General features: G+C 45.7%; 1 protein-coding gene across 4 annotated transcripts in view; it reads right to left on the reverse strand.

Moving 5' to 3' along the window:
* Window positions 1-25,577, reverse strand: part of caskin2b (CASK interacting protein 2b) — a 281,832-nt gene that overhangs the window by 113,358 nt on the left and 142,897 nt on the right. For 2 of the 4 annotated variants that reach the window (XM_043714379.2, XM_043714381.2), the window contains one exon: window positions 18,410-18,461. In XM_043714379.2, the coding sequence (XP_043570314.2) occupies window positions 18,410-18,461 (52 nt within the window). Of the gene's footprint in view, window positions 1-213; window positions 287-18,409; window positions 18,462-20,077; window positions 20,108-25,577 lie in introns of those variants that run through there. The other 2 variants (XM_088000436.1, XM_088000435.1) reach the window with 2 other exon arrangements.

A 25,577-nucleotide genomic window follows, 5' to 3' on the forward strand; every position in this document is an offset into this window, starting at 1 on the left:
ACACACCCATATAATGTGCGTGCGCACACACACTCGCGTGCACTCACTCTCACACGTACATATATGACAGTCACACACATATGACGTTTGTATACACAAATCAGAAGTTTGAACACATGTACAGACAGATTCAAGAACAGCTTCTTCCCCACTGTTATCAGAAGTTTGAGTGGAGTCTCTTTAATGTTAATGTTGATCTCTCTCTCTCTGCACCTTCTTGGCAGCTGTAACACTGTATCCTGCACTCTGTCCTGTTTCCCTGATTCACTTGTATGGTACGATCTGCCTGTAAAGCACATAAGACAGCACTTTTCACTGTAATCAGTACACAGGACAATAATAAATCAAATCAAATACACACACGTTTGCACATACAACACGTTTGCACACAGACACACTCTCAAATACACACAACTCACATGCATACATGATGCACACTCACACACACAACACACATAGTTGAGAGTGTGGTGCTGGAAAGACACAGCAGGCCAGGCAGCATCCAAGGAGCAGAAGAATTGACATTTTGGGCATAAGCCCTTCATCAGGACACACACCGATATAATGTGTTCGCGCGCGCACACACTCGCGAGCACTCAACACACTCACTCATTCTCACACGTACATTTATGACAGTCACACACATGTTTGTATGCACAAATCAAAAGTTTGTACACATGTACACGCATGCCCAAACCGACATAAGCCCTTGACAACACACATACCCAAAATAGTGCCTAAGAAAGGATATACTTTCTTTGAGGGAGTCTGGCAGAAGATTACTAGGCTAATTCCAAAGATGGCAGGTCTGAGGAGAGATTGATTTGACTGGGCCTGTATTCACGAGAGCTTAGAAGGATGAGAGGGGGGTTTGATTGAACTGTATAGCATTTCTAACAGAGTTGCACGGACTAGATGCAGTGAGGATGTTTTTCCTGGTTAGAGGAGTCTGGAACCAGGGACAATCATCTCACAACATGGGGTAGACCATTTTGCACTGAGATGAGGAGAGGTTTCTCTACTCAAAGCATAATGACCCTGTGAATTCACTACCAGAGTAGCCTGTGGAGCTAAGTCACTGAATGTATTTAAGAAAAAGATAGTTACATTTTTTGACACCAAGGAGACTGGGGACAAAGCAGGAATATGACATCGAGATAAATGAATGGCAGAGCAGGCCTGAAGGGCCGAGTGGCTTACTCCTGCTCCTAATTTCTATATTTCTATGTTTAATTAATAATGATTAAACTTCCCCACTGCATCAGCAGGTAAATGAACTATGTAATGTCAAACTAGCAAGATGCCAGGTCTTTGCTGATGTGTCACTTGGACAATAGTCCCTCAACATTAAGCTGAAATATTCAGAGGCTATTCCCTATTGGCCTACAGCCAGGCGGTTGCTCAGTGATGAGACCAGCTCTTCTGAGGCTGGAGGAGGTGGGGGGGGGGGGGGGGGAGGGGGGAACAAAGTGAGCTATTTCCGAATCCTTCCGAATTCAGTCTCTTGATGGGATCATGCGTTTCCCCAGTGGCCCCTCTGCAGGTATAGGTGTGAACATTGATCCATTGTACATCGGGAGTTGCACGTCTACATGAAGGGCCATGTCAGTCTGGTAAACACCCATGGACAGAGGAAGAACCAGGAGCCAGGCAGTCTTCCACATTAGCTTACCCTTCTGCAGAGATCTTGAGAGAGTTTAGATTAGAGTGGTGCTGGAAAAGCACAGCAGTTCAGGCAGCATCCGAGGAGGTTCAGTCAGTGGGCAAAAGGTTGGCAAACGGAGCATAATGTGGGAAAATGTGAAGTTATTCATTTTGGAGTGGAGAACAAAAGAACAGAATACTATTTAAACGGAGAAGACCTGCAGAAAGCTGCAACACAAAAGGACTTGTGGATAATTGTAAGTGAAACACAAAGCTCGCACACAGGTAATCAGGAAGACGAATGGAGTACTGGCCCTTATTTCAAAAGGGTTGGAGTATAAGAACAGGGAAATCTTACTGCAACTGTACAAGGTGCTGGTAAGACCACATCTGGAGCACTGTGAGCAATTTCCTTCCCCTTATTTAAGGGAAGATATACTTTCACTGGACGAAAGTGTGGACTGCAGATGCTGGAGATTAGAGTGGTGCTGTAAAAGCACAGCAGGTCAGGCAGCAGCCGAGGAGCAAGAAAATCGACATTCCGGGCAGGAAGGTGATTAGATTAGATTCCCTACAGTGTGGAAACAGTCCCTCCGGCCCAACAAGTCCACACCGACCCTCCGAAGAGTAACCCATCCAGACCCATTTACCCCTGACTAATGCACCTAACACTATGGGCAATTTAGCATGGCCAATTCACCTAACCTGCACATCTTTGGATTGTGGGAGGAAACCCACGCAGATATGGGGAGAATGTGCAAACTCCACACTGACAGTCGCCTGAGGCTGGAATTGAACCCAGGTCCCTGGCGCTGCGAGACTGCAGTGCTAACCACTGTGCCACCATGCCGCCCCATCATTTCACTGGAGGCAGTTCAGAGAAGGTTCATTAGGATAATCCCCGGTTTGGACAGTCTGTCTTAGGTGTAAAGGCTAAACAGGTTGGGACTCTACTCACTGGAGTTTAGAAGAATTAGAGGTCACCTCATTGAAACATCGAGTTTTGGAAACGGGGTAAATGCTGAGAGAATGTTTCTCCTCATGGGAGAGGCTAAAACCAGATGGCGTAGTCTCAGAGTAAAGGGGTACCAATTTAATACTGAGATGAAAAGGAATGTCTTCTCTCAGAGGGTTAAGCGTCTTTGGAAATCTTTAGCAGAGAGAGCTGTGGGGGCAGGCTCCTTGTGTATATTTATGACTGATCAGTTGGTGAATCAGGGTCACGGGAAAGGCCAGGAAAGTAGGCATGAGGAATGTTGGAGCAGGCTCAAGGAGCCAAATGGCCTACTCCTGTTCCTATTTCTTATGGCCTTACTCACAAAATCACTCCAAAAATAAACTCACGGAAGAGACTGATTTTCCCTCTCTCAGGCTGCTGACAACTCTGAGGACATTCTCTCTACTACCCCGAATGCCTGAGGGCTGCTCCAATCCACTACCCCTCCAGTCAGAAGACAGCTGCAGCCAACGCCCAGCATTGCTGGGCAGGAGGTCTGCTTCTGTGACCCCCTTGTATCAATTAGAGGTGGTACACACACAGCACATTCCCCCACCCCCATTTCCACTTTGCCACCCACCCACCATAAACCAAAGCCTTCTGGAACATTGAAGAAATCAGCAGCAGAAATCAAAATCAGAAGCCACTAAACAAACTTGCTGTGTACACGTTGGCCACTGCCAAACAGACCTCAGCACTTGTCCAATCCTATTCCCCAGCACAGCACTGTGACCCTGTCTGTCAAAGATCATTACACACACAGTCAGTTACACTGTCAATGACTGGCATTCTCCACTCCAACGCCCATCTCCCGGCTTCCTGTTTTTCAGGCATCGCTCCCCACACATTCAGTGACTGACAAAAATCCACAAGTTGTGTGAAACCAGGAAATCTCCTCCTTAACAACACTGTGGGTCAACCTACAGCACATGGACTGCAGCGGTTCAAGAAAGCAGCTCACTAGGGATGGGTAATGAATACCGACCCAGCAAGCGCTTCCCACATCCGACAAGTAAATTGAAAAACCATCAGTGCACCTCATCTACTCCCTCAGGATGACCTGCAAACCCATCTTCTAACTAGTGTCCCAGATAGAGCTACCTTCCTTTGCAAGATCCACCAGCAGACATCCTTTGGATCAAGGAATGGGGGACACGGAAAATCACCAATAAGTTCCTTATGACAAGGCACATCTGTTGAACGGCACACTTTGATCTTCCACAGGGAGAGTCATCCTTGTTAAACAGGCTCAAGACAAGTTAGGGCCCTGGGGCAGCTGACCTCAAGCACTGGACCCCAGTGAAAACGTTTATGCCCAACGTCCTCTCTCCTGATTAACTGGGACCACCTCAAACCATCTGCATTCACTAAAGAAATAACTTTGTTGAGTCACAGAGTCATACAGCACAGAAACAGACCCTTCTGTCTAACCCATTCATGCCGAACATAATCCCAAACTAAACTGGTCCCACCTGCCTCTCCTGGCTCACATTCCTCCAAAACTTTCCTATTCATGTCCTTAACCAAATAAGGGCGTGTACCCACACCCACCACTTCCTCTCGAAGTTCATTATACATGCGAACCTCTCCTGCAAACAATTTGCCCTTCTTCATTTTTAAATCTCTCTCCTCTCATCATAAAAATATGCCCCATAATCTTGAAATTCCCTACCATAGAGAAAAGACAACCACCATTAACCCTATCCATGCCCTTCATCATTTTATGAACCTCTATAAGGTCACCTCTCAACCATTGAAATAAGGTGAAATAAGTCCCAGTCCCAACAGCACCATCCCCCACATTTTCCTCCATTACATTGAAGACTGTATCAGTGCCACTGCATACTCCCATGAGGAGGTTGAACAGTTCATCAACTTAACTAACACCTTCCACCGTGACCTTAAGTCCACCTGGACTATCTCAGACACCTCCCTCCCGTCTCCATCTCCAGAGCATTATCCTCCGCCATTTCCGCCACCTACACTCAGACCCCACCTCAGGTATATTTCCCTCCCCATCCCTATCTGCATTCCAGAGACCACTCCCTCGTTAGGTCCATGCCCCCCACCAGCCCACCCTACAACCCCGGCACCTTCCCTTGCGAGAGGCGTAAAACCTGCGCCCACACCTCACCCCCTCACCTCCATCCAAAGCCCCAAAGGATCCTTCCACATCTGGCAGAGATTTTCCTGCACATCAAAACACCTCATCTGCTGTGTCTGTTGCTCTTGATGTGGTCTCCTCTACATTGAGGAGATAGGATGCCCACTCATGGAGCGTTTCAGGGCACATCTCTGGGACGGGTGCACCAAACAACCTCACCGACCTGTGGCTGACCACTTCAAGTCCCCCTTTCCAATCCACCAAGGGTATGTAAGTCCTGGGTCTCCTCCACCGCCAAATCCAAGCCATCTGACGACTGGAGGTAGAACACCTCATCTTCCACCTTGGGAAGCTTCAACCACATGGCATCAACATCAACTCCTCTAGTTTCCAAATCACCCCACCCTCATCCCAGATCCAACCCTCCAACTCGGCAGCACCCTCTTGACCTGTCCATCTTCCTTCCCACCTATCCACTCCACCCTCCCCACCAACCTATCACAATCACCTCCTTCCCTGCATCTACATATCGCCTTCCCAGCTACCTTGCCCCAGCCACACTTCCATCCTCCTGTTTGTCTCTCAGCTCCCTTCCACCCCCCCCCCCCCCCAACATTCCTGATAAATACTCGAAACATCAACTCTCCTGCTCCTCGGATGCTGCCTGACCTGCTGCGTTTTTCCAGCGCCACCCTTTTCAACTCTGACTCTCCAGCATCTGCCGTCCTCACTTTCTAAATCCCAGCCTGTCTTTATAACTCAAACCTTTCATACCTGGCAACATCCTGGTAAATCTCTTCTGAACCCTCTCTGGCTTAATAATATCCTTCCTGTAACTGGGCATCCAGAACTTGACACAGTATCCCAGAAGCGCCCTCACCAATATCCCAGTACAACCTCAACAGTAAAGATCGTCAGCTCGTCCAGCAGTAAATTGGTAAAGAAGCTGCCCGCCTCCTTACCTGTGAGACTTGGACAAAGAGAGGCCAGTTTGTGAGCAGTGTTTGAATGAAATCCTTTTCCTGCTTCTAAAAGTCAATTCCTTTTCAAGGTCACTCCAGGTTGAAACTGTTTGGTCACCTGATGAATAAACTATTTTGCCCTTGTGGTCTTGTTGTATGAAAGTTTAACATGATTACAGAGATGTTGATCAATTTTTTTTGCCTTTAACCCCTCATTAAATTCAGAATTGGGTACAGGGGGAAGATAGTTCCATTGCTGTCACTCACAGGCCTTGGCCCCTCTCTGCCCGATTCTATTTTGATGCCTTTTGATACTCTCTTCCCTGGATTTGAGCTTGGAGACAAAGTCGGGAGCTGCGATGAGCTGGATAAATGCAGTCCATTGTTCTCCAGGGAACTTCTCACAGCCCCAGCTCTGTCCTCAAAGGTTGAACTGTCAGCCAGAGGGGCTGGGAACTAGGCCGACACAGGAGTGCTTGAATACTCTGTGCTTTTCTTTGAGAGCAGGAGAGAGACAAGAGAGGCAGACAGAGGGACAGGGAGCTTGGCCATTTCCCATTACCTCACCATCACGACGGCTTTCAGAGCTATAGAGAGCGCAAGGGAGTGCAGAGGAGAAACAGAACAGCGGGATAAAGAAAGAGCAACGTTAAGCAAAAGAAAAGAGAGAAACAGTGACAGGAAGCAAAAGAGAAAGAAAGACAAAGAGCAAATCACAGAAACAAGTTGCATCTTTCATTAACGCAGGATGCCCCATAATGTTTTCGAGATAATCAAATAGTTCCTGAGGAACTGCCCATGTCATAACTCAAAAAGGCACGGCAACCAATCTGTACCAAAGTCTCAAAGATCACTGGGATAATGTGAAAGATAGATATGGCTCAAAGACAATGGGGAGAACATCCCTGTTCTCTGAGCTAGAGCCATAGGAAGTGTTCTGTTCACCCCTTCAGAGCAGACAGGGCCTGGGTTTAGTGTCGGATCTGAAAGATGACACTTCCCCATGCAAAACTCCATGATAAGACTGCACTAGACTATCAGGTTGACTAATAGAATTAAAAGCCCAGGCATTACTTGTCACTGTGCTGTCAGTCAATGAGTTTAAAGTGCCTGTATTTACACACCATCCTTACAAAGTTAAATTCCAAAAGATTTTGAGAGAGTACCACAGGCCCCAGGGAGAAAGTACAGAAGCCTGAACACACGCACCAGCCGGTTTCAAAACAGTTTCTACCCTCCTGTTGTTAGAATACTGAAGGGACTCACAAACTCTTAACATTTGCCTGTACCTGTGTTTTTGTTTTTGCCGCTGTTTACCTATTATTTACTTAGCTATGCTACTTAACTCTGTGATCTGCCGGTATTGCTCGCAAGACAAAGCTTTTCACTGTGACACATGACAATAAATTCAATTCAATTCAATTCATCCATTGTCTGTGCCAATTCCACTACCTTGGTCCTAGCAGATGATTTGGGCTCCAACATCAGCTACCAGAAGACCCCAAACTCTCTTCCCAAACTGCTTCTTCATCAAGCTGAATTCCTGACTGGAACAGCTCAGGAAATTCAATAGACTGGTGAGTACATAAAATAATAACAGTTTTACAAAATACTTTTGAAAACAAGAATTTTATACTTTTACCTTGATGTAAGTTCATAATTATATACTGAATATTCCAATGCAGCTTACTGCAGTTCTGTTCTTGACGATATCTGGGGATGCATTAATTTTGGAAGTGTTAAAATGGGGTGACACTGGAAAATAATTTGGCAAGTTTTAGGCAGCTGCAGTAACTTACAAAGCTCTGGGCTTGAATTAGTTTGACTGGTGCAGAGATTGCTTTGAAAGCAGAGAGCCCATGTTTAAATTGTCCCAAAATACAGCATGCAGTGCAGGGACTTCATGAGGTAATGATGGGAACAGCAAATATGACATATTCTATTCTGCTGCCTGTAAAAATAACATGTAGATCTAACACTGTACTTCCTGACAGTAATTAGCAGAGGAAAGACTGGCTAGTTTACCCCTTGCTTTTTGCCCAGGATCTGAAGAACCATAGCCACTGAGGTGAACACACTCACTTCCAACACCTTGAGGGTTCACCTCAATAGGATCTGCTTCACAGCAGATAAGAGCTTAGTTAGCTAAATACTGTTTGTTTAGGTCTCTCATGCTTGCTTGAAAATATCACACCATCCTCCCCCTCTCCTGTGCACCACACTGACAATTGTCTGAAGGAAAATCTCACCACACTGTTTAAAAAACACAGCCCCCAGGCACCTCCGAACCGCACGCTAGGATAGTGACTGGAGAAAAGGAACACCATTATACTGCTGTCTCAGCTTGTGCTGTCTCAATGTAAACTACTTCAAATTCCACTCTACAAGCTGCAACCTGACTACATCCTACCTCACTTGCTTTAGCTGATATCTAAGCTCTGATAGACATCAGAAAAACAGCAGCCTAAAAAAAATGCCCGACTACAAATCTGTAAACAAGCCATTGCTCAACAGATCCTAGAAAGTTGGAGTTCTGCACCACCAGGAGGGGAGAGCAGAAAGCTAGCGGGGACAGATGTGAAGTTTAACTCGGTAGGGAAATCAGAAATGCATTCCTGCAACAGTGAGAGATTGGAAAGTGTTGATGTCCAAAGGGAGCTGGGTAACTTGGATCATGTATCACTGAGAATTAACATAAAAGGTGCAGCAAGCAATTAGGAAGGAAAATGGCACATTGGCCTTCATCACAAGAGGATTGAAGGAGAGCAGTAACAATGCCCAACTGCAGTTGTATAGAACCTTGGTGAGATCACACCTCACATATAGTGACACTGTTTTAGTTTCCTGAGTTTGCCATTGAGTGAGTTCAACAAAGGTTCACAGGGCTGATTGCTGGGATAGTGGGTTTGTCCTGTGAGGAGAAATTGGGAGACGGCGTCTGTACTCTCTTGAGTTAAGAAGAATGAGAGGTGATCTCACTAAAACATGAAAGATTCTTACAGAGTTGTGACAGGATCCGTCCCAGTCTGTGCAGTCCAGAACCAGGGAACACGGTCTCAGAGTGACACATGGATTACATTCAGGTAAGAGATTGATGGATTTCTAGATATTAAATATATCAAAGATATGGGAACAATGTGCAAAAATGGCATTGAGAAAGAACAGCCAAGCTTTTGTCGAATGGCAGAACAGCCGTGATAAGGAATAGCAGCAGATGCAGGCCATTCGGCCTATGTCTCTACTTGCCCATCGTACCATTCCAGTCCCTCTTCCCAACTTCCCTTACCCATGACACTTTTATTATTCAAATTCTTCCTTTTAAAAGCTATTACAGATTCAGCCTTCTCCACTGTTTCTGTTCAAAGTGCTCCTGTTGAGTAAAAACATTTCTGCCTCACTCTCCAATTATTAAAGGCCCTCAGTCAGTATCTCCCTAATCGGCTCCGTCCTTTCTCATTTTGACACATCCGCATTAAGGGGTCAGCAGAGTTGCCTGCAGTAGACAGACAATGCCCAAGGAGTCCAAATATTACTACTTAAACTTTAACTAAAATATAAACTTGCCCATTTGTGAAGTCCAATCTATACTGTTAGTTACAACAAGCAACCAGACTGGTCCGAATGAAGACTAAAGACTTGCATTGCTATTTCACTCTTTCCTTCAATATTTCCCATGTCATCGCCTGTGTCCACATAAGAATTTTGATGAGGATTCAGTTTAGTTTATTCAAAAGACAACATCTCCTCAGACCTGCGCTGACCTGTCGGCCTGCATTGTCATGCCTCAGCCAGGGCTCAGCTGACTGCATGCTCAATCAAGACTGACCCTCCAGTACAGTGCCAGTAGGAAGGTGCATTGTCAGAGATACTGTTCGAGTGAGATATTAAATGAGGCTCCCATCTACCTGCTCAGATGGATGTAAACATTCCCATGGCAACATTTCCAATCAGAGCAGACAAGCTATTCCTGGCATCCTAGTCAATATTTATCCCTCAATCAACATGACATTATCTGGTCTTTATCACATTTGCATTGTGTGCGGATTGCCTGTTGGATTTCCTCCATTGCACTGTCCCTGTCTTTCAGCAAGTGTTTCATTGGCCGCAATGTGCTGTGAGATCAGTGGTTGTATAAAAGTGGTGTACAAATGCAGACCTTTCCTGTTTATATTCATCAGCGCTTAACACTCAATGCCGTGTTGTTTTGAAATGCAGTTGCTGCTTTAATCAGAGAAACGTGGCAGCCCATATGTGCACAGTGCAATCCCACAAAAAAAACGAACTTAATTGGCCTAACAATCCGCTTTACAAATGTTGATAAAAAATAAATAGTGGCTGGGATACAAGACAGAAATTCCCTTTCTCGCCTGCGATAAATCCTGTGTCCTGTGGGCGGCACGGTGGCACAGTGGTTAGCACTGCTGCCTCACAGTGCCAGAGACCCGAGTTCAATTCCCGCCTCAGGCGACTGACTGTCTGGAGTTTGCACATTCTCCCCGTGTCTGCGTGGGTTTCCTCCGGGTGCTCCGGTTTCCTCCCACAGTCCAAAAATGTGCAGGTCAGGTGAATTGGCCGTGCTAAATTGCCCGTAGTGTTAGGTGCAGGGGTAAATGTAGGGGAATGGGTCTGGGTGGGTTGCGCTTCGGCGGGTCAGTGTGGACTTGTTGGGCCGAAGGGCCTGTTTCCACACTGTAAAGTGATCTAAAGTAATCTAATCTAATCTAATCATCTGTGTTCACCTAAGGAGGTGGATAAGAATTCAGTTTAATGCATCACACAAAAGACTATGTTTCTCAGTCCTGCACTGGAGGGTCAGGCTGGATGGTGCATTCAAGTTTCTGTGCCCAGCAGCAGGGCCTGAACTCATATAACCTGGTGAGGCTAAGAGGACAGTGCAGCACAGCTGGAAGACAGTAGGAGAATGCTGGGAATTAACTGGTCAAGCCAGGGGTATCTGCTGTAGAGGGCAGTCCTCCATATTGGCCCAGGGGTGTAATCATTGATAAACTGTGGACACCCAATTCTCTCCTTCCAGCAGTTTAACAAGTCGAGGTCGAGCCTGGGCTCAAGCAACAGAAAAAGAGCAATTTATGATTTCAATTTTAAATTAATGGTGTGGTCACTGTACAATTGGACTGACTGCCTTTCCCTGCTGGAACACAGTGACATTGCACCACTGCCCAATGGTGTACAAGGAGAGTACAAACACCCCTTTAAACATCAGATCGCTGGGATTCCTAACTCATGACAGAAGACTTCTTACGGGTTTGTTATTCATCCACCTCGACACAGTGAGCAGGAACAGACTCGCGGCTCGGCTTAAACCCTGTCAATTGAATTGCGGACGGTGTGCTTTCGTGAAATATTTTCAAATCTGACTCATTCACTTCAGGCAGCAGTTCACAGACAGACAGCACTGCCTCATCTCCCTGAATCACCATCAGCAAACTGCTGTCTCCCACGAGGACAAGCTGTCGATCAGGCTCGGGGAAACCAAAGGCAAGAAGAAACTTTAAGGCAGCACCGCAATAAACAAAGACGGCCCAAAGACCTTCACAGCAAATTAATTACACTTTGGTGCAAAGGTACATGAGTCAGAAATATACATACAAGATCCCATGGCTCAATGTCTTTTCCCTAGGATGGGGAAAATCAAGACAAGGGGACACCTTTTTAAGGTGAGAGAGGAGAGAGATTTAAAAAAGACGGCAGGGGGGCATATTTTTTACAAAGAGTTTGGTTCACGTATGGAATGAACTTCCTGAGAAAGTGGTGGATGTGGGCACAGTTACAACATTTAAAAGACATTTGGATAGATACATGAGTAGGCAAGTTCTAGAGGGATATAGGCCAAGAGCTGGCAGATGGGACTAGTGTAGTTTGGGATTACGTTCGGTATGGACTGATTGGACCAAAGGATCTGTTTCTATGCTGTATGACTCTATGAGCAAGGGGTTGTTCCCAATGTGTGTGAAATGCCTTGAATGACACCACCGAGATAGATAATCCAGTCATCACACACTAATGTTTGTGGGATCTTGTTGTGCACAAATGTGGTGGTACACACCCCCTACTTGCAATGGTGGCTACATGTTAAGAAGCAATTTATTACTGAATCAGTCGTGGTTCAGTTGGAAGTGCACCCGCCCTCATACCATAAGGCTGAGACTTTTTGTGGGGTTGAGTGTAGATTAGATTAGATTTTCTACAGTGTGGAAATAGGCCCTTTGGCCCAACAATTCCACACCGCCCCTCCGAAGAGTAACCCACCCAGACCCATTCCCCTACCATATATTTGCCCCTGACTAACACACCTAACAATGTGGGCAACTTAGCATGGCCAATTCACCTGACCAGCACATCTTTGGATTGTGGGAGGAAACGGAAGTATCCGGAGGAAACCCACACAGACACGGGGAGAATGTGCAAACTCCACAGAGACAGTTGCCCGAGGCTGGAATTGAACCTGGCTCCCTGGTGCTATGAGGCAGCAGTGCTAACCACTGTAGCACCAAGGGACTGCTGCATTGTCAGACGATTCATGAAACCATAGCTCCAACTTTCTGCTCAGGTGGATTTTAAAGACGACCATGACACCATTTTGAAAAACAGCAGGGAAGTTATGCCGGGTATTATGGCCAATATTTATCCCTCGATCAACAAGATTTTTAAAAATCTCATCATTATCACACCATTTGTTGGAGCTTGCTGTGAGCAAATTGATTGCAATGTTTCCCACATTTTAAACAGTGACTACCCATCAAAATTATTTCATTGACTGGAAAGTACTTTGAGGTGTCTGGCGATTGTGAGAAATTCTACATAATGTTTTTCAATTTCTTTTTAAGTACTCTCAGGGGCTAACGCTGCTCTATAAATGTAAAATTAAAAGAAATATTCTTACCCTATTCCTTTATGTGTTGGAGAGGAAGAGAAGCTCAATTCCAGCTGGTCAGGCTGGTACGTGTCAGGAAACAATTCTGCAAGTGAAGGCCTAACACTCTCAGGCTACACTCATACAGGCAGGTGATAACCTCATGGTATTATCGCTGGACCATAATTCAAGACCCAGGTAACGTTCTGGGACCTGGGCTCAAATCCCATCATTTGGGCACAAATGAAACATCTGGAATCAAGAGTTTAGGGTTGACTATGAAACTGTTGTCGATTGTCAGGAATAACCTTGCCACCTTTACCCGATCTACATGTAACTCCAGACCCAAGGCAATGTGGCTGATTCTTAACTCCCCTCTGGGCAATTAAGAATGGACATAAATGGCGGCCTCGCCCAAATCTCATGAGTCGATACAATCCCATCAGCTGCAGTGAGAGGTTAGACACAGAGATTGTTCTTGTTGATGGGGATTCTAAAACACAGGATACAGTCTCAGGATAAGAGAATGTTTATTTCGGAAAAGCAGGAGGAGTAGGGTTGTGAATCCTTTGGAATTTTCTCTCCTAAAGGGTTGCCAATGCCCCATTTACTGCGGCAAATAAAGGAATATGGGAAGTAGATGAGGAAATGGAATTGAATCAGATTGACCCAGATTATTTTGATTGGCCAAGCAGGTTCACGGGACATAATAGTTTACTTACCTCTGCGAGAATGACTTATATCCATGCAAAGTCCCTCTTTTCCTAATCTCCGCAGCCCCACCTCCCAAAGGAGCTCAGAATCTTCCGCTACTCCTCTGTTCTCTTGACTGACAATCAATGACAGACAGCCACAAATGTTCTTTCCACGGTGGCTCAGTGGTTAGCACTGCTTCCTCACAACGCCAGAGACCCAGGTTCGATTCCAGCTGCAGGCAACTGTCTGTGTGGAGTTTGCACGTTCTCCCTGTGTCTGCATGGGTTTCCTCCCACAGTCCAAAGATGTGCAGGTCAGGTGAATTGCCCATTGTGTTAGGTGCATTAGTCAGAGGGAAATGGGTCTGGGTGAGTTACTCTTCAGAGGGTTGGTGTGGACTTGCTGGGCCGAAAGGCCTGTTTCCACATTGTAGGGAAATCTAATCTAATCTCCTGCCCTGCTGTCTCCCAGCACTGATTCAGCTAACCGGGGCCCCATAGCAGAGAGATTAATCAGAACCACCAGTCCGTCTGGTCTCTGCTGCAGTCGGAGTCCTGCAGACAGAGGTCAGCACATTGACTGGTTTGTTCAGCAGCTGTCCTGGCTGCTTACAGCGTATTCCCACATCTGCAGTGAAACATGGGAACTGCAGCTGCAGCCCAGACCCTGTCCCAGCTGCTGAGGGAAAGCAGCCAGCAAGCCTTCAGGGCAGGCTCTCTTGCTCTCTGGGTCATTCCCATTTCCAAACGAGGTTAATGAGCGGTTAGCAGTTCCTCTCTACAGGTTCAACTTCTTTGCAAAGTGCACTCGATAACTGCAGTCTGGAGCTCTTTAATTTTGTTTTTAGCCTGGCCATGCATGCAAGATCATGTCAATGGCTGGACTGAATGGTGCCACAGTGACATTCTGAAAACAAATCATATTGGACTCTGTTTCCCGCTCCACAGAAGCAGCCACTGGTTTCTCCAGTACCTTGTGTTTTTTTTATTTCAGATTCCCACCATCTGCAGGATTTTGCTTTTATTTTAATGACCTGAGGGCATGGGGTTAAATCTCACCAACTGGTAATCTCAATAACTGATGGAATGTAGAATTCATTAATTGGTACATCTGATTTTGAAAGCTAGTTTCATGGTCACCATTAGCAAGACCAATGGTTATAAAATCCCATCCGATTCACTAATGTCCCTTAGGGACGGAAATGGGTCATCCTTACCTGGTCTGGCCTACATGCGACTCCAGACCCACAGTGATGTGGTTGGCTAATAACTGCCCTCTGAACCAGCCTAGCAAGCCACTCAGTCCAATGGCAATTTAGGATGGTAACAAGTATTTTAGATAAATGTGAGCTGCATTTTTTGGAAAGGCAAATCAGGGCAAGACTTATGCACTTAATGGTAAGGTCCTGAGGAGTTTTGCCAAACAAGACGTTGGGGTTTACAGTTCCTTGAAAATGTAGTTGTAGGTAGACAGGGTAGAGGAGGTGGTGTTTGGTATGCTTGCCTTTATTAGTCAGTGAGTAAAGAAGTTGGGAGATCATATTGTGGCTGTACAGGACATTGGTTAGGCCACTTTTGAAATACTGCATTCAATTCTGGTCGCCCTGCTATAAGAAGGATGTTGTGAAACTTGAAAGAGTTCAGTAAAGATTTTCAAGGATGTTACCAAGGTTGGAGGGTTTGAACTATAGGGAGAGGCTGAACAGACTGGGGCTATTTTCCCTGGAGCATCGGAGGCTGAGGGGTGACCTTATCTCGAGGTTTATAAAATCATGGGAGACATGAATAGGATCAATAGCCAAAGTTTTTCCCCAGGGTTGGGGAGTCAAAATCAAGTGGGCGCTGGTCTAAGGTGAAGGGAAAGATATAAAAAGGACCGAAAGGACAACTTTTTCACGCAGAGGGTGGTCAGTGTATGGAATGAGCTGCCAGAGGAATTGGTGGAGGCTGGTACAATTACAACATTTAAAAGGCATCTGGATGGGTACATGAATTGGAAGGGTTTAGAGGTATGTTGGCCAAATGCTGACAAATGGGAGTAGATTAATTTCAGATATCTGGTCAGGATGGACAAGTTGGACCGAAGGGTCTGTTTCCGTGCTGTACAATGCTATGACTCTCAGAGCTGGCCTTGCCAATGCTGCCCACATTCCACAATCGAATTAACCAAAAACCTCCATGTCATCTCCCTGATCAGCACTTCTTCCCATACACTTTTCTGGTTCCAGTTTCCTTTTAAACACATCTGCACTGCTCACTCACCTCCACAGTTCCTTCACACTCTCAGCAGTCCCTAAGCGCAGCGGTTTCTCCTGAATTCCCAATTGAATTTACTGGCGCCTCTTATATTAACGGCTCTTAGTTTTACTACACAAGCTGCCTTGCCCCAGCTGTTTCTCCAAATGCCTTGCCAATGTAATAATGACAAAACCCCTGCTCGTAAGAACATCCGAAGCAATGTCCTTCTGCAATCAGTCACGGGATGCAGGCATTGCTGGCTAGGCCAGGATTTATCACCCATCCCTAATTGCGCAGTTAAGAGTCAGCTGCATTGCTGTGGGTCTGGAGTCACACACAGGGCAGATCAGATAAGGATGGCAGTTTCCTCCTTAAAGGGCATTAGTGAACATGACATGTATTGAACAAATGATGATAGTTGCCACAGCCACCATTGTAGATGACCAGATTTTATAGTCCATCCAATTAACTGAATTTAAATTCACAGTGTTGCTATGGTGGGTTTCAACCCATACTCCCATAGCACTAGCCTGGGCTTTGGATGATTGTCCACTGACATTAGCACCATGTCCTGGACTCACCCTCACTGTAGCAGCTCCCTCTTGCGTAATCTTGTTCTATCTGTGCAGACATAACCTTGTATTCCTCACTCTGTATAAGCACCCTATGATCTGAATGTCCCTATTTGCTACAATCCGCCTGTCCGGCTCACAAAACAAAGCTTTTCACTGCACGTAGGTACATGAGACAACAATAAAGCAAATCAAATCAAAACAAGATGTACTTGCAAGGACCACTGAAAGGCCAGGGTCACAGCTCCAGAGAGTACAGCAGCTTAGAGGAATCAAATACAAAATCAAAGTCTAATTTGGAACCTTCCAATGCTTTTGGAATGAAACGATGGGCAGGAATTGAATGAGGAGTCTGTAGTGATTGGAACAAGGCCAACCAGGTGGACCTCATATAATGTACGTTCTCTGGCTGGAGCTGCTAATTTGGTCCAATCAGGGAGCCCTGGCTGACAGATATTGACAAAGAGTCAGAGGTTCTGTTCATTCTGAGAGCTGGCTCTGAGGGAGCTGGGTTAGAGTGGTGCTGGAAAAGTACAGCAGGTCAGGCAGCATCCGAGCAGGAAAATCGTTGTTTCGGGCGAAAGCCCTTCATCAGGGGGTCAGGCAATACCCATAAAGCAAAGAGCTATTCTCCTCAACAAAATCACATCCACACTCGGAATTAAAACAAGACGGAACTCTAGAGAAGGCAGATTCATCAATTGGTTACTTTATCGAGCTCCTTGACTACTAAAGCAGAAGAAGGCAGCTAAAAATGCTGCAGGAGTACACTAGGTCAGTCAAGCAGGGAAATTACAGATTCAGGCTCCACGTGCCAACCCTTCACAGGAACCCGCCTCTCTCACAAACATGCCCTCCTTTCAGGCAAGTAACAGACCACCAGTTAGTGCCCAACAACTCTGTTTTCAGTTTGCAGAGTCACGGCCAGCAGTTTAACTTCATTAACTGGTCATCTGTGTCCTGGATCTGATCTAATCTAATATAATTGATTGTATTAGATTAGATTAGATTACTTACAGCGTGGAAACAGGCCCTTCGGCCCAACAAGTCCACACCGACTTGCAACCCACCCAGACCCATTCCCCTACATTTACCCCTGCCCCTAACACTATGGGCAATTTAGATTAGATTAGATTAGATTACATTACAGTGTGGAAACAGGCCCTTCGGCCCAACAAGTCCACACCGGCCCGCCGAAGCGCAACCCACCCATACCCCTACATTTACCCCTTACCTAACTCTACGGGCAATTTAGCGTGGCCAATTCACCTGACCCGCACATCTTTGGACTGTGGGAGGAAACCGGAGCACCCAGAGGAAACCCACGCAGACACGGGGAGAACGTGCAAACTCCACACAGTCAATCGCCTGAGGCGGGAATTGACCCCGGGTCTCTGGCGCTGTGAGGCAGCAGTGCTAACCACTGTGCCACCGTGCCGCCCACCCGCGCGGCAATTACCTCCACTGAATGTAGTGGTAACCAAACCCTAAGCCTATCTCCATTAGCCCAAAGAGACATGGGGAGGTTCAGCTGGAACCTCTAAGACAGAGTATTTTGACGAGCAATTGCAGTCAACGTACAGATCAGCCAGAATCAACTGAATGGTACAACAGACTCAAAGGGCTGAATGGCCACTGAGGGGCGGCACAGTGGCTCAGTGTTTTCTCACAGCTCCAGGGAGCCAGGTTCAATTCCCGCCTCAGGAGACTGTCTGTGTGGAGTTTGCACATTCTCCCCGTGACTGCGTGGGTTTCCTCCGGGTGCTCCGGTTTCCTCCCACACTCCAAACATGTGCAGTTCAGGTGAATTGGTTGTGCTAAATTGCCCCATAGCGTTAGTCAGGGGTAAATGCAGGGGAATGGTTCTGAGTGGGTTACTCTTCGGAGGTTCGGTGTGGACTGGTTGGGCCAAATGGCCTGTTTCCACACTGTAGGGAATCTAATCTTGTTTATCTATTTTGGATCCTTTGTGTGCTGTAAACTGAAGTCTGCAAGTTATGTCGGTTTCAAAGTCCAAGCTGATCACATCCCTCAGGGATTGGGTAACATAGGTCACACTCCAATTCTCACCGTGTGTTCAATGTTCACAAACATGGAATCAACAGGTCAGGTCTCATCGCCTTGTTACATGTAAACAAATCCCAGGAAAACGCTCTGTCAGGCTTTCCCCAAACAGAGTTGATGCCCTCTTCAGATAACCAGCATGGGCTGCTTAACGAGATTGAAAGTGTTGCCTGAGGCATTTTCCAAACCCGCACCACAGACTGATTTATGGCCCCGAGAGATGGCAGGGTTAATGTAAACAGGAGGATGTGGTACTCACCCATCGGAATCCTGGTAATTAACGTTCAACCGCTTTGTGGAGCCCAGCAGCTCTGTAACAGGAGAAAGGAGAACATGAATCACACTGGGGCAACACTAACTCAGACACAGTGAGACACAATAACTCAGAGCGAGACACAGTAACACTTTCAAACTGTTCGAGAAAGAGACTCACACACAATATCTCCATTAGAAAGAATCAAACAGTAATTCTGTTAGAGGGGAAGGACAGAGAGAAAGTGAGACAGGTGTTATGGGAGTTTGTGAGACACTGACTCCATTAGAGAGCCAGTGACAGACTTCATGGGGTTGGGGGGAGAAGGAGAGCGAGAGCGAGACACAGAGGGACAGAGAGACGGACTCCATTAGAGAGATGGTGAAAGAGTGTATTTCCAGAAGAGAAAGTGAGACATGCTAACAGAGAGAGTGACTATCTGTCAATCTGTTTGAGTGAGAATGGGTTCAGTATCTGCATTAAACAGAGGGAGACCGAGTGGACACTAACTGTGAAAAGTCTAGCACAGCATCCATAGGTGAGCTCTCTAAATCATGTGACAATGTTACCACACTGCACACAAAACTTTTCATTGTACCTAGGTACGTGTGACAAATATTTTTACTTGGCATTTTCAGGTTCCAAACTGAACCAGGAAGAACACAAACAGCAAAATAACAAAGACTGTATTCACACCCCACCCTCGTGTTGTCACCACACGGTTTTTCGTTTTTCTTAGAAAAGCCCTCCTGTAATAGCAGCTCACTGTAATAGCCCACCTGTACCCCCAGCCCCTCGTTCCCTACTGCCAACAAGCTCAAAATAAACCATAGCTTGGTGTGACGCCTTTCACTGAAGGGGTTTAAGGAGGAATACATTTCAAAATAAGGAAGTATTGTTAATCTCACACACTGGACATCGTGTATAGAACTGTACATAGTTCTGGAATGTTCTGTATCTCAGGGTGAAGTAGCACAATAGATTGACACCACAATTCCAGGCTTAAGAGGTGACTATGAGGAGAGGCTGAGCAAATTGGAGCTTTTTGGGATTCAGACAGGGGAAGGTGATTAAAATTAGGGAGCGTTTCAATCATCTAGAAGCAGAGATGGCATCTCCACTTCCAAGAGGAATGCACTAATAGGGAACATCATTTAAAGATGAGTCAGGAATAGAACAAATAACAAATAAGAAATGTTGTTAGCCAGACAGTGGGGAGGATTTGGAACCTGCTTCCTCACCGAAGTAGTTGAGGTGAATTCCCAAAGAGCAGGGGATGTTCAGTCTTTGAAACTGCTTGAGACACTGATCAACAGCACTCCCTCTAATGTTCTCACTGGCTGTACAGGTCTGCGAGGTCCATGAGTGGCAACAATTGCTGTAACTGAAGTCAATGTTGCAATCGGCATGGCCATGGAACATTAGAACAGGTATGTAGCTTAGAGAGAATGTTAATCAATTAATTTCTAGACTCTAATGTCTAGGGAACAGCATGGGAAAGGTCCACTGAAGTAGAGGATTGTATTAAAAGGTACATCAGGCTCGAGGGGCTGAATAGCCTACTCCTGCTCCTATGTTCTGCTCCAGAGTAGATACATTACAGGGAAATCTAGACAGGTTCAATGGAGAAAGGAATACTGACAAGGTTAGAGAAAGAAGCTTACACACACATACCAGCAGATTCAAGAGCAGCTTCTTCCTTGCTGTCAGACTTCTGAATGGTGCTCTCAAATTTTAAATGCAATATTGATCTCACTCTCTGTGCACCTTTTCTGCAGCCGTAACATTGCATTCTTCGCACTGGTCTATTACTGTAATGCACTTTGTATGGTATGGTCTGCCTGTACTGCACACAAAACGTTTCACTGTTACCCAGGCACATGTGACAATAATAAATCATATCAAATAGTGGGAGGGTGCTTGCGTGGATTATAAACAGCAGCAGAGACCATCTGAGCCTTTCTGTGCTATAAACTCACAAAGTTATTGCTGCTGAACCAATGCTGGGCTAACACCCTACAGGGCAAAGATCAAACCTGCACCTTGCTGGTCCCTACAGCAGATCTGCCCACTGCCTCTGAGAAACAAGCACATATCTTTGTTCAAATTGACGTATCTTTAAACATATTCCTGAGCAACGTTTTCATTCTTGCTGATCTTGAGAATTAAATGCAAAGCCTGTTGGCACCTTGTACCTAAAACCCTTGCAGATTAGATATCAAAATGAGATTGTCTGCCCTCTCAGATGGACACACCAAAGATTGCTCGAATTGTTTTTGAGGGTGACAAAAGGGTTTTCCCCGATGTCGAGATCAATATTTATCCCTAAATCAACACTGTAAAACAGGCAAATAAGCAACACAGTGGTAGTGCCACTATCTCTGAGCCAGGAGGCCTGCATTCAAGTCCCACCTGCTCCAGAGATGTGGAGTAGTTTTTTCTGAATGAGAAAAAAAAATCTATAACAGGTAATATCTGATCATCATATCACTGTTTGTGTGAGATTGTGCTGTACAACATTGGCTGCCCTTATTGACACGTCAGACATCCCTCAATGACTGAAAAGTGTTCTGGAAATTCCTGAGAATGAGAAGGTGCTGTTCAATGGCCTTGGAATTGTATCTTCCCTGCAGTTTCACTTGCCACAGTATCCAGGAAGAGAAACCTTTATGCCCTGGGGACTGTGGGACTTTCTTGGAGAGTTGGTAACACCATTGCCGAGGGGTGAGGAGCCAGGGCAGGATGACGGCCTGACTCCCGGGTGAGGAAGACTGGGCACTTGCCTGCCTGAGTATGCCAACCTTGCCAACCCCTCTGTACAGAAGCAAAGCTGTGAACCAAGTGGGGGTGAGGGGGAGACCTCAGGATGTGATACAGTTGCCAAATCTGAAGGAATTCCTTTTGTGTGACGGAGGAGCTAAGTGACAGCCCACTGGTCTAGAAACTAGTGATTTAGCTGGCTTCTTTGTGTTGAATGTAAGATCAGTGCAGTGTGCACTAATTCCACCCAGTTAATCATTACCTTTATTTTCATTAACTACGGGACAATATTACACAGAACAGTGAACTGTCTACAAACAAAGAGCAGCTTAAATCACTGACACCTACAGCGCTGCTCACTCGCTCCTGAAGCACGGACCCAATTCTCCAGTTCCTTTTGAAATGAACAGACTGCCTTGGAGCTAATCAAAATGATCAACCAGAAACCCCAAGTCTGAACTATAAAACGCAATCCAATTTCCTGCTCACCCCTTGCTCCTTTCCTGATATTAAGATATTAGTTCTTAAGGGTGCTCTGCTTTCCCTGGGCTGCAGGGGGGGGGGGGGGGTTTCTGGTGAGCTCAGTGTTGGATGCCCATCCCTAATTACTGTGGGCAAGGTGGTGCTGGGCAGATACACCCACAGCGCCATTATTGAAGTCAGCATTGTGATTCCATGGCAGTGAATTTGTTGAAATATTTAGGTCACGGTGTATTCTTAATCATACAGACTCAAAAGGCAAAGACCACCACCTCAACCTTAACTGCCCCCACATCTCCCAATCCCAACTCCCTGCACTCCAACTCCCCCAACCCCCAAATACCAACTATTCCCCATCCCCAATTCCCATTTCCCCATTCCCCCATCCCCGACTCCCGACTCAGCCCATCCTCGACTCCCTCATCCCCCAACCTCGATCATCCATTTGTCCAACCACCAACTCCCGACACACCCCATCCCCAAGATTCCCCTATCCTCAACATCTCCCATCCCCCAACCCCAACTCTGTCTGCCCATTGGTGGGGAACATCTGCAGCTCTGCCACTTCTGACTTGCACCTGGGCCCCACAGACATTGTGGCTCTGACACAGATAACCGGTCATACACACCACATCGTGATTGGGAGACGCCATTGTGGGACTGGGGTGGATAAAGTTAAAGTCACACAACACCAGGTTATAGTCCAACAGGTTTAATTGGAAGCACTAGCTTTCGGAGCGCTGCTCCTTCATCATGTGGTTGTGGAGAATAAGATTGAAAGACACAGAATTTATAGCAAGATTTGCAGCAAAACAGAATTTGCTATAAATTCTGTGTCTTACAATCTTATTCTCCACAACTACCTGATGAAGGAGCGTCGCTCCGAAAGCTAGTGTGCTTCCAATTAAACCTGTTGAACTATAACCTGGTGTTGTGTGATTTTTAACTTTGTCCAGTGCATCATATCTCAGTGCTAGCCTCCCTCTTGGCCAGGGAATATTAATGCTGCCATGGCACTATTCAAATGAACGTCCAGGTACAGGCAGGTTTCTGGTGCCTGGTCAATACATAATTCTGTACTAACTTTGATAATACAGCAGGGTGTAACAGGCTATTATTACAGCAGGGTTTAGTGGGAATCACTGCTTCATGGACTGTCACATTTCCTAAGCCACAACATTGAGGACATTTCACTGGCTATATCTGAATGGGTGCATTGGAAAGCATTAAAGTTGTGAAAGGTGCTATGTCAATCAAAGTCCTGACTGTTACAAGTATTCTGCAAGCTTCAAGTAATTTGAAGACAGTATGGTTGAGCTGTAAGCATAAGCATTTACCATCACACCTTACAGTGGCATTGGCCCTGTCGATTCAGCTGCCATGTATTCAGCCCTGGGGCTGGTTCAACCTGGGTCTTTCCTGCTGTACAGGTTTAAATCAAAGTAGTTAATAAGTGCATCCAGCAGCACTATTCCCTGTCGGCACATAGGGAGCCACAATGGTATAATTGCCCGTGCCATACTAGATTCTGCCACTCGGATGAAACAGTCCTGCCAAGAAAGAACTAAGCTGTTTACAAAGTGTCTCAGCTCTTCTTCTGCTGCTGAAGCCTTCACCAGCTTCTGTTCACCTCACAATTCAACTATTCCAGTCCCCTCACGGCCAGCTTATGACATTAAGTCCCATTCACCCATCACTGACCCATGATGGATCTTTCCTGCAGTTATACTTTTCCAGCTTCATAAAAAGGGTCAAAAACATTACTTTTCCAAAACGTAAAACCCAAATAAATGTGATTTGGAGACCATAAGTACAGGTCGCAGAGCTATTGTGGACTACAGACACAATCCATCGAGTCTACAGCAGCCAGAAACAGCCACCTAATTATTCTAGTCCTATTTTCCAGCACTTGGCACATAACCCTGTATACCTTGGTATCACACGGCCACATTTAAATATCTTTTCAATGTTAAGAGAGTTTCAGCCTCTATCACCCGCACGGGCACGTTCCCACTTCCTTCTGGGCGAGAAACGCTTTTCCTCACATCCACCCTGACCCTCCTCTAAATCTATACCTCAATCACTGATTCCTCCATCACGGGGAAAGGTTTCTACCCTGTCTGATGTCCCCCATAATTTTATACACCTCAATCACATCCGCCCTCAATCTCCTCTGCTCCAATGAAAAAAAACAAGTTTAGTGTCATCTGCAAACTTATATGGCTTCACTTTGACAAAAGGGTTTTCTGTGATTGACTCGCTTTGTAAGAGGTACTTAGGCACGAGGACTACCTCCCTCTTATGTATATATGTACGTTACATATTTCTACATGATAATATAGAGGTATCTCTATACAGGTAATCGAGAGAGACAATTGATTTTACAGTTTGACAATCAGCACTCCCAAAGCATGGGGCAGGTGAAGAGCTTAAGAGCCAAGTCTACCTCAGCCAGAAAAGGACTTGAAACACGGCTGTATCCACATATCACACTGAGCCAACTGTCCTCCCATTATAATAAAAAAACAGCATGTATAACATCAGGGGTGTTCAACATTCAATTCAAAAATTCTCATCTTTGCTTTCCAACCCCTCCTCAGTCTCAACCCTACCACCTTTTCCAACATTACAATCTCCTCAAATCCTCAGAGGAAGAGTGGTACTGGACTCAAAACCCGAACTGAATCTTTCTGCACAGGTGCTGCCATGTTTTCTCAAGCACTTTCTGCTTTTATTTCAGTTCTGTGAGATCTCGGCTCCCCTCCCAAGCTGTCCACTTGTTGTAATAGATCGAGTTTCCACTGCTCCAGCATCGGGGTCTGTGACTTCAACTACCGAAGGCTGGAGATTCTGGCAAACCCTTCTAAAAATGCTTCTTCCTTTAAAACACTTGCTTAAAACTGGCCATTCTAACTGAGCTTTTGATCACCACAGCATCTTCTCGAGTGTGTCACTGTCCAATTTTGATGCCATATGGATTGCCTTGCATTGTTTTTGTTATGCTGAAGGTGTTATATAAATGCAAGGTGCTGTTGCAGTGACATTGTAACCATTTTCAGGCATGCTTACTACAGTAAAAACTTTGGAGGTGCATGATTTTACAGGAGAAACACAGCAGAAGAAATCTTCACAAGCACATTTTACAATTATACTGCACACGTGGAGTAGCTCAGGGCATTACCCTGCGTCTGTGTGACTTGCACCACTCAGCACGACAGTGTGGCATCCCTCTGGTTTGTTGGATCACAACTTAAAGGCAACGGGAAAATCTCAGCAACTTTCGAGGTGCATGGCAAGGTAACTAACCAGCGCCACACCTAAACTTCACCTCAGCACAGAATTCTCTGCGCACGAGGCTTCCCCGCATTGAGTCGGGACAGACTGCCCTCAATATTGGTGGATCAGTAAAAGATTAAGTTATAGCAATTCAACACTCCCTCACTAATCAGTCAGGAGCACCACTAGCTGGTTGATCAATTGTCATTGTGAAAAAGCAGTCTTTGTCAATCCTCAGCAACCCAGTCTGGTGCCATTCTATACAGAGGCCTATACGGTTGCTAAGGCAACATGGTCTTGAAAGGTCATACCTCGTTGCTGAGCCAGTGAATTCATAATAGCTCATTTCACAGTTTCTAAGTCGATTGTGCTGCAATAGTCATTTCTCAATGACTGAGCTGTCGGCTTTTTTTTTAAAAAGTAACTTTTTCTCTGGAAAATACCTGCAGCCATTTCTTGTAGTGATTTCAGACCGAATCCTGAACCAACAGGAAACACTGGCCAAATCTGACAATAATTAAAAATTGGAATTGCTTAAGGCTCGATTCAAATCTTTGTGCCTCTAATGCCATACTCATGGGGAAAGGCCTATCATGCTGAAGGCCATACTTCAGTAAAGACACAAGTTCAGGCTGGGAAGCAGGTTACCAGAAAAACT

The sequence above is a fragment of the Chiloscyllium plagiosum genome, unplaced genomic scaffold, assembly GCF_037043375.1.
Source record: "Chiloscyllium plagiosum isolate Xiang-an unplaced genomic scaffold, Cpla_swu_hap1 HiC_scaffold_25, whole genome shotgun sequence".
Classification (NCBI taxonomy): Eukaryota; Metazoa; Chordata; class Chondrichthyes; order Orectolobiformes; family Hemiscylliidae; genus Chiloscyllium; species Chiloscyllium plagiosum.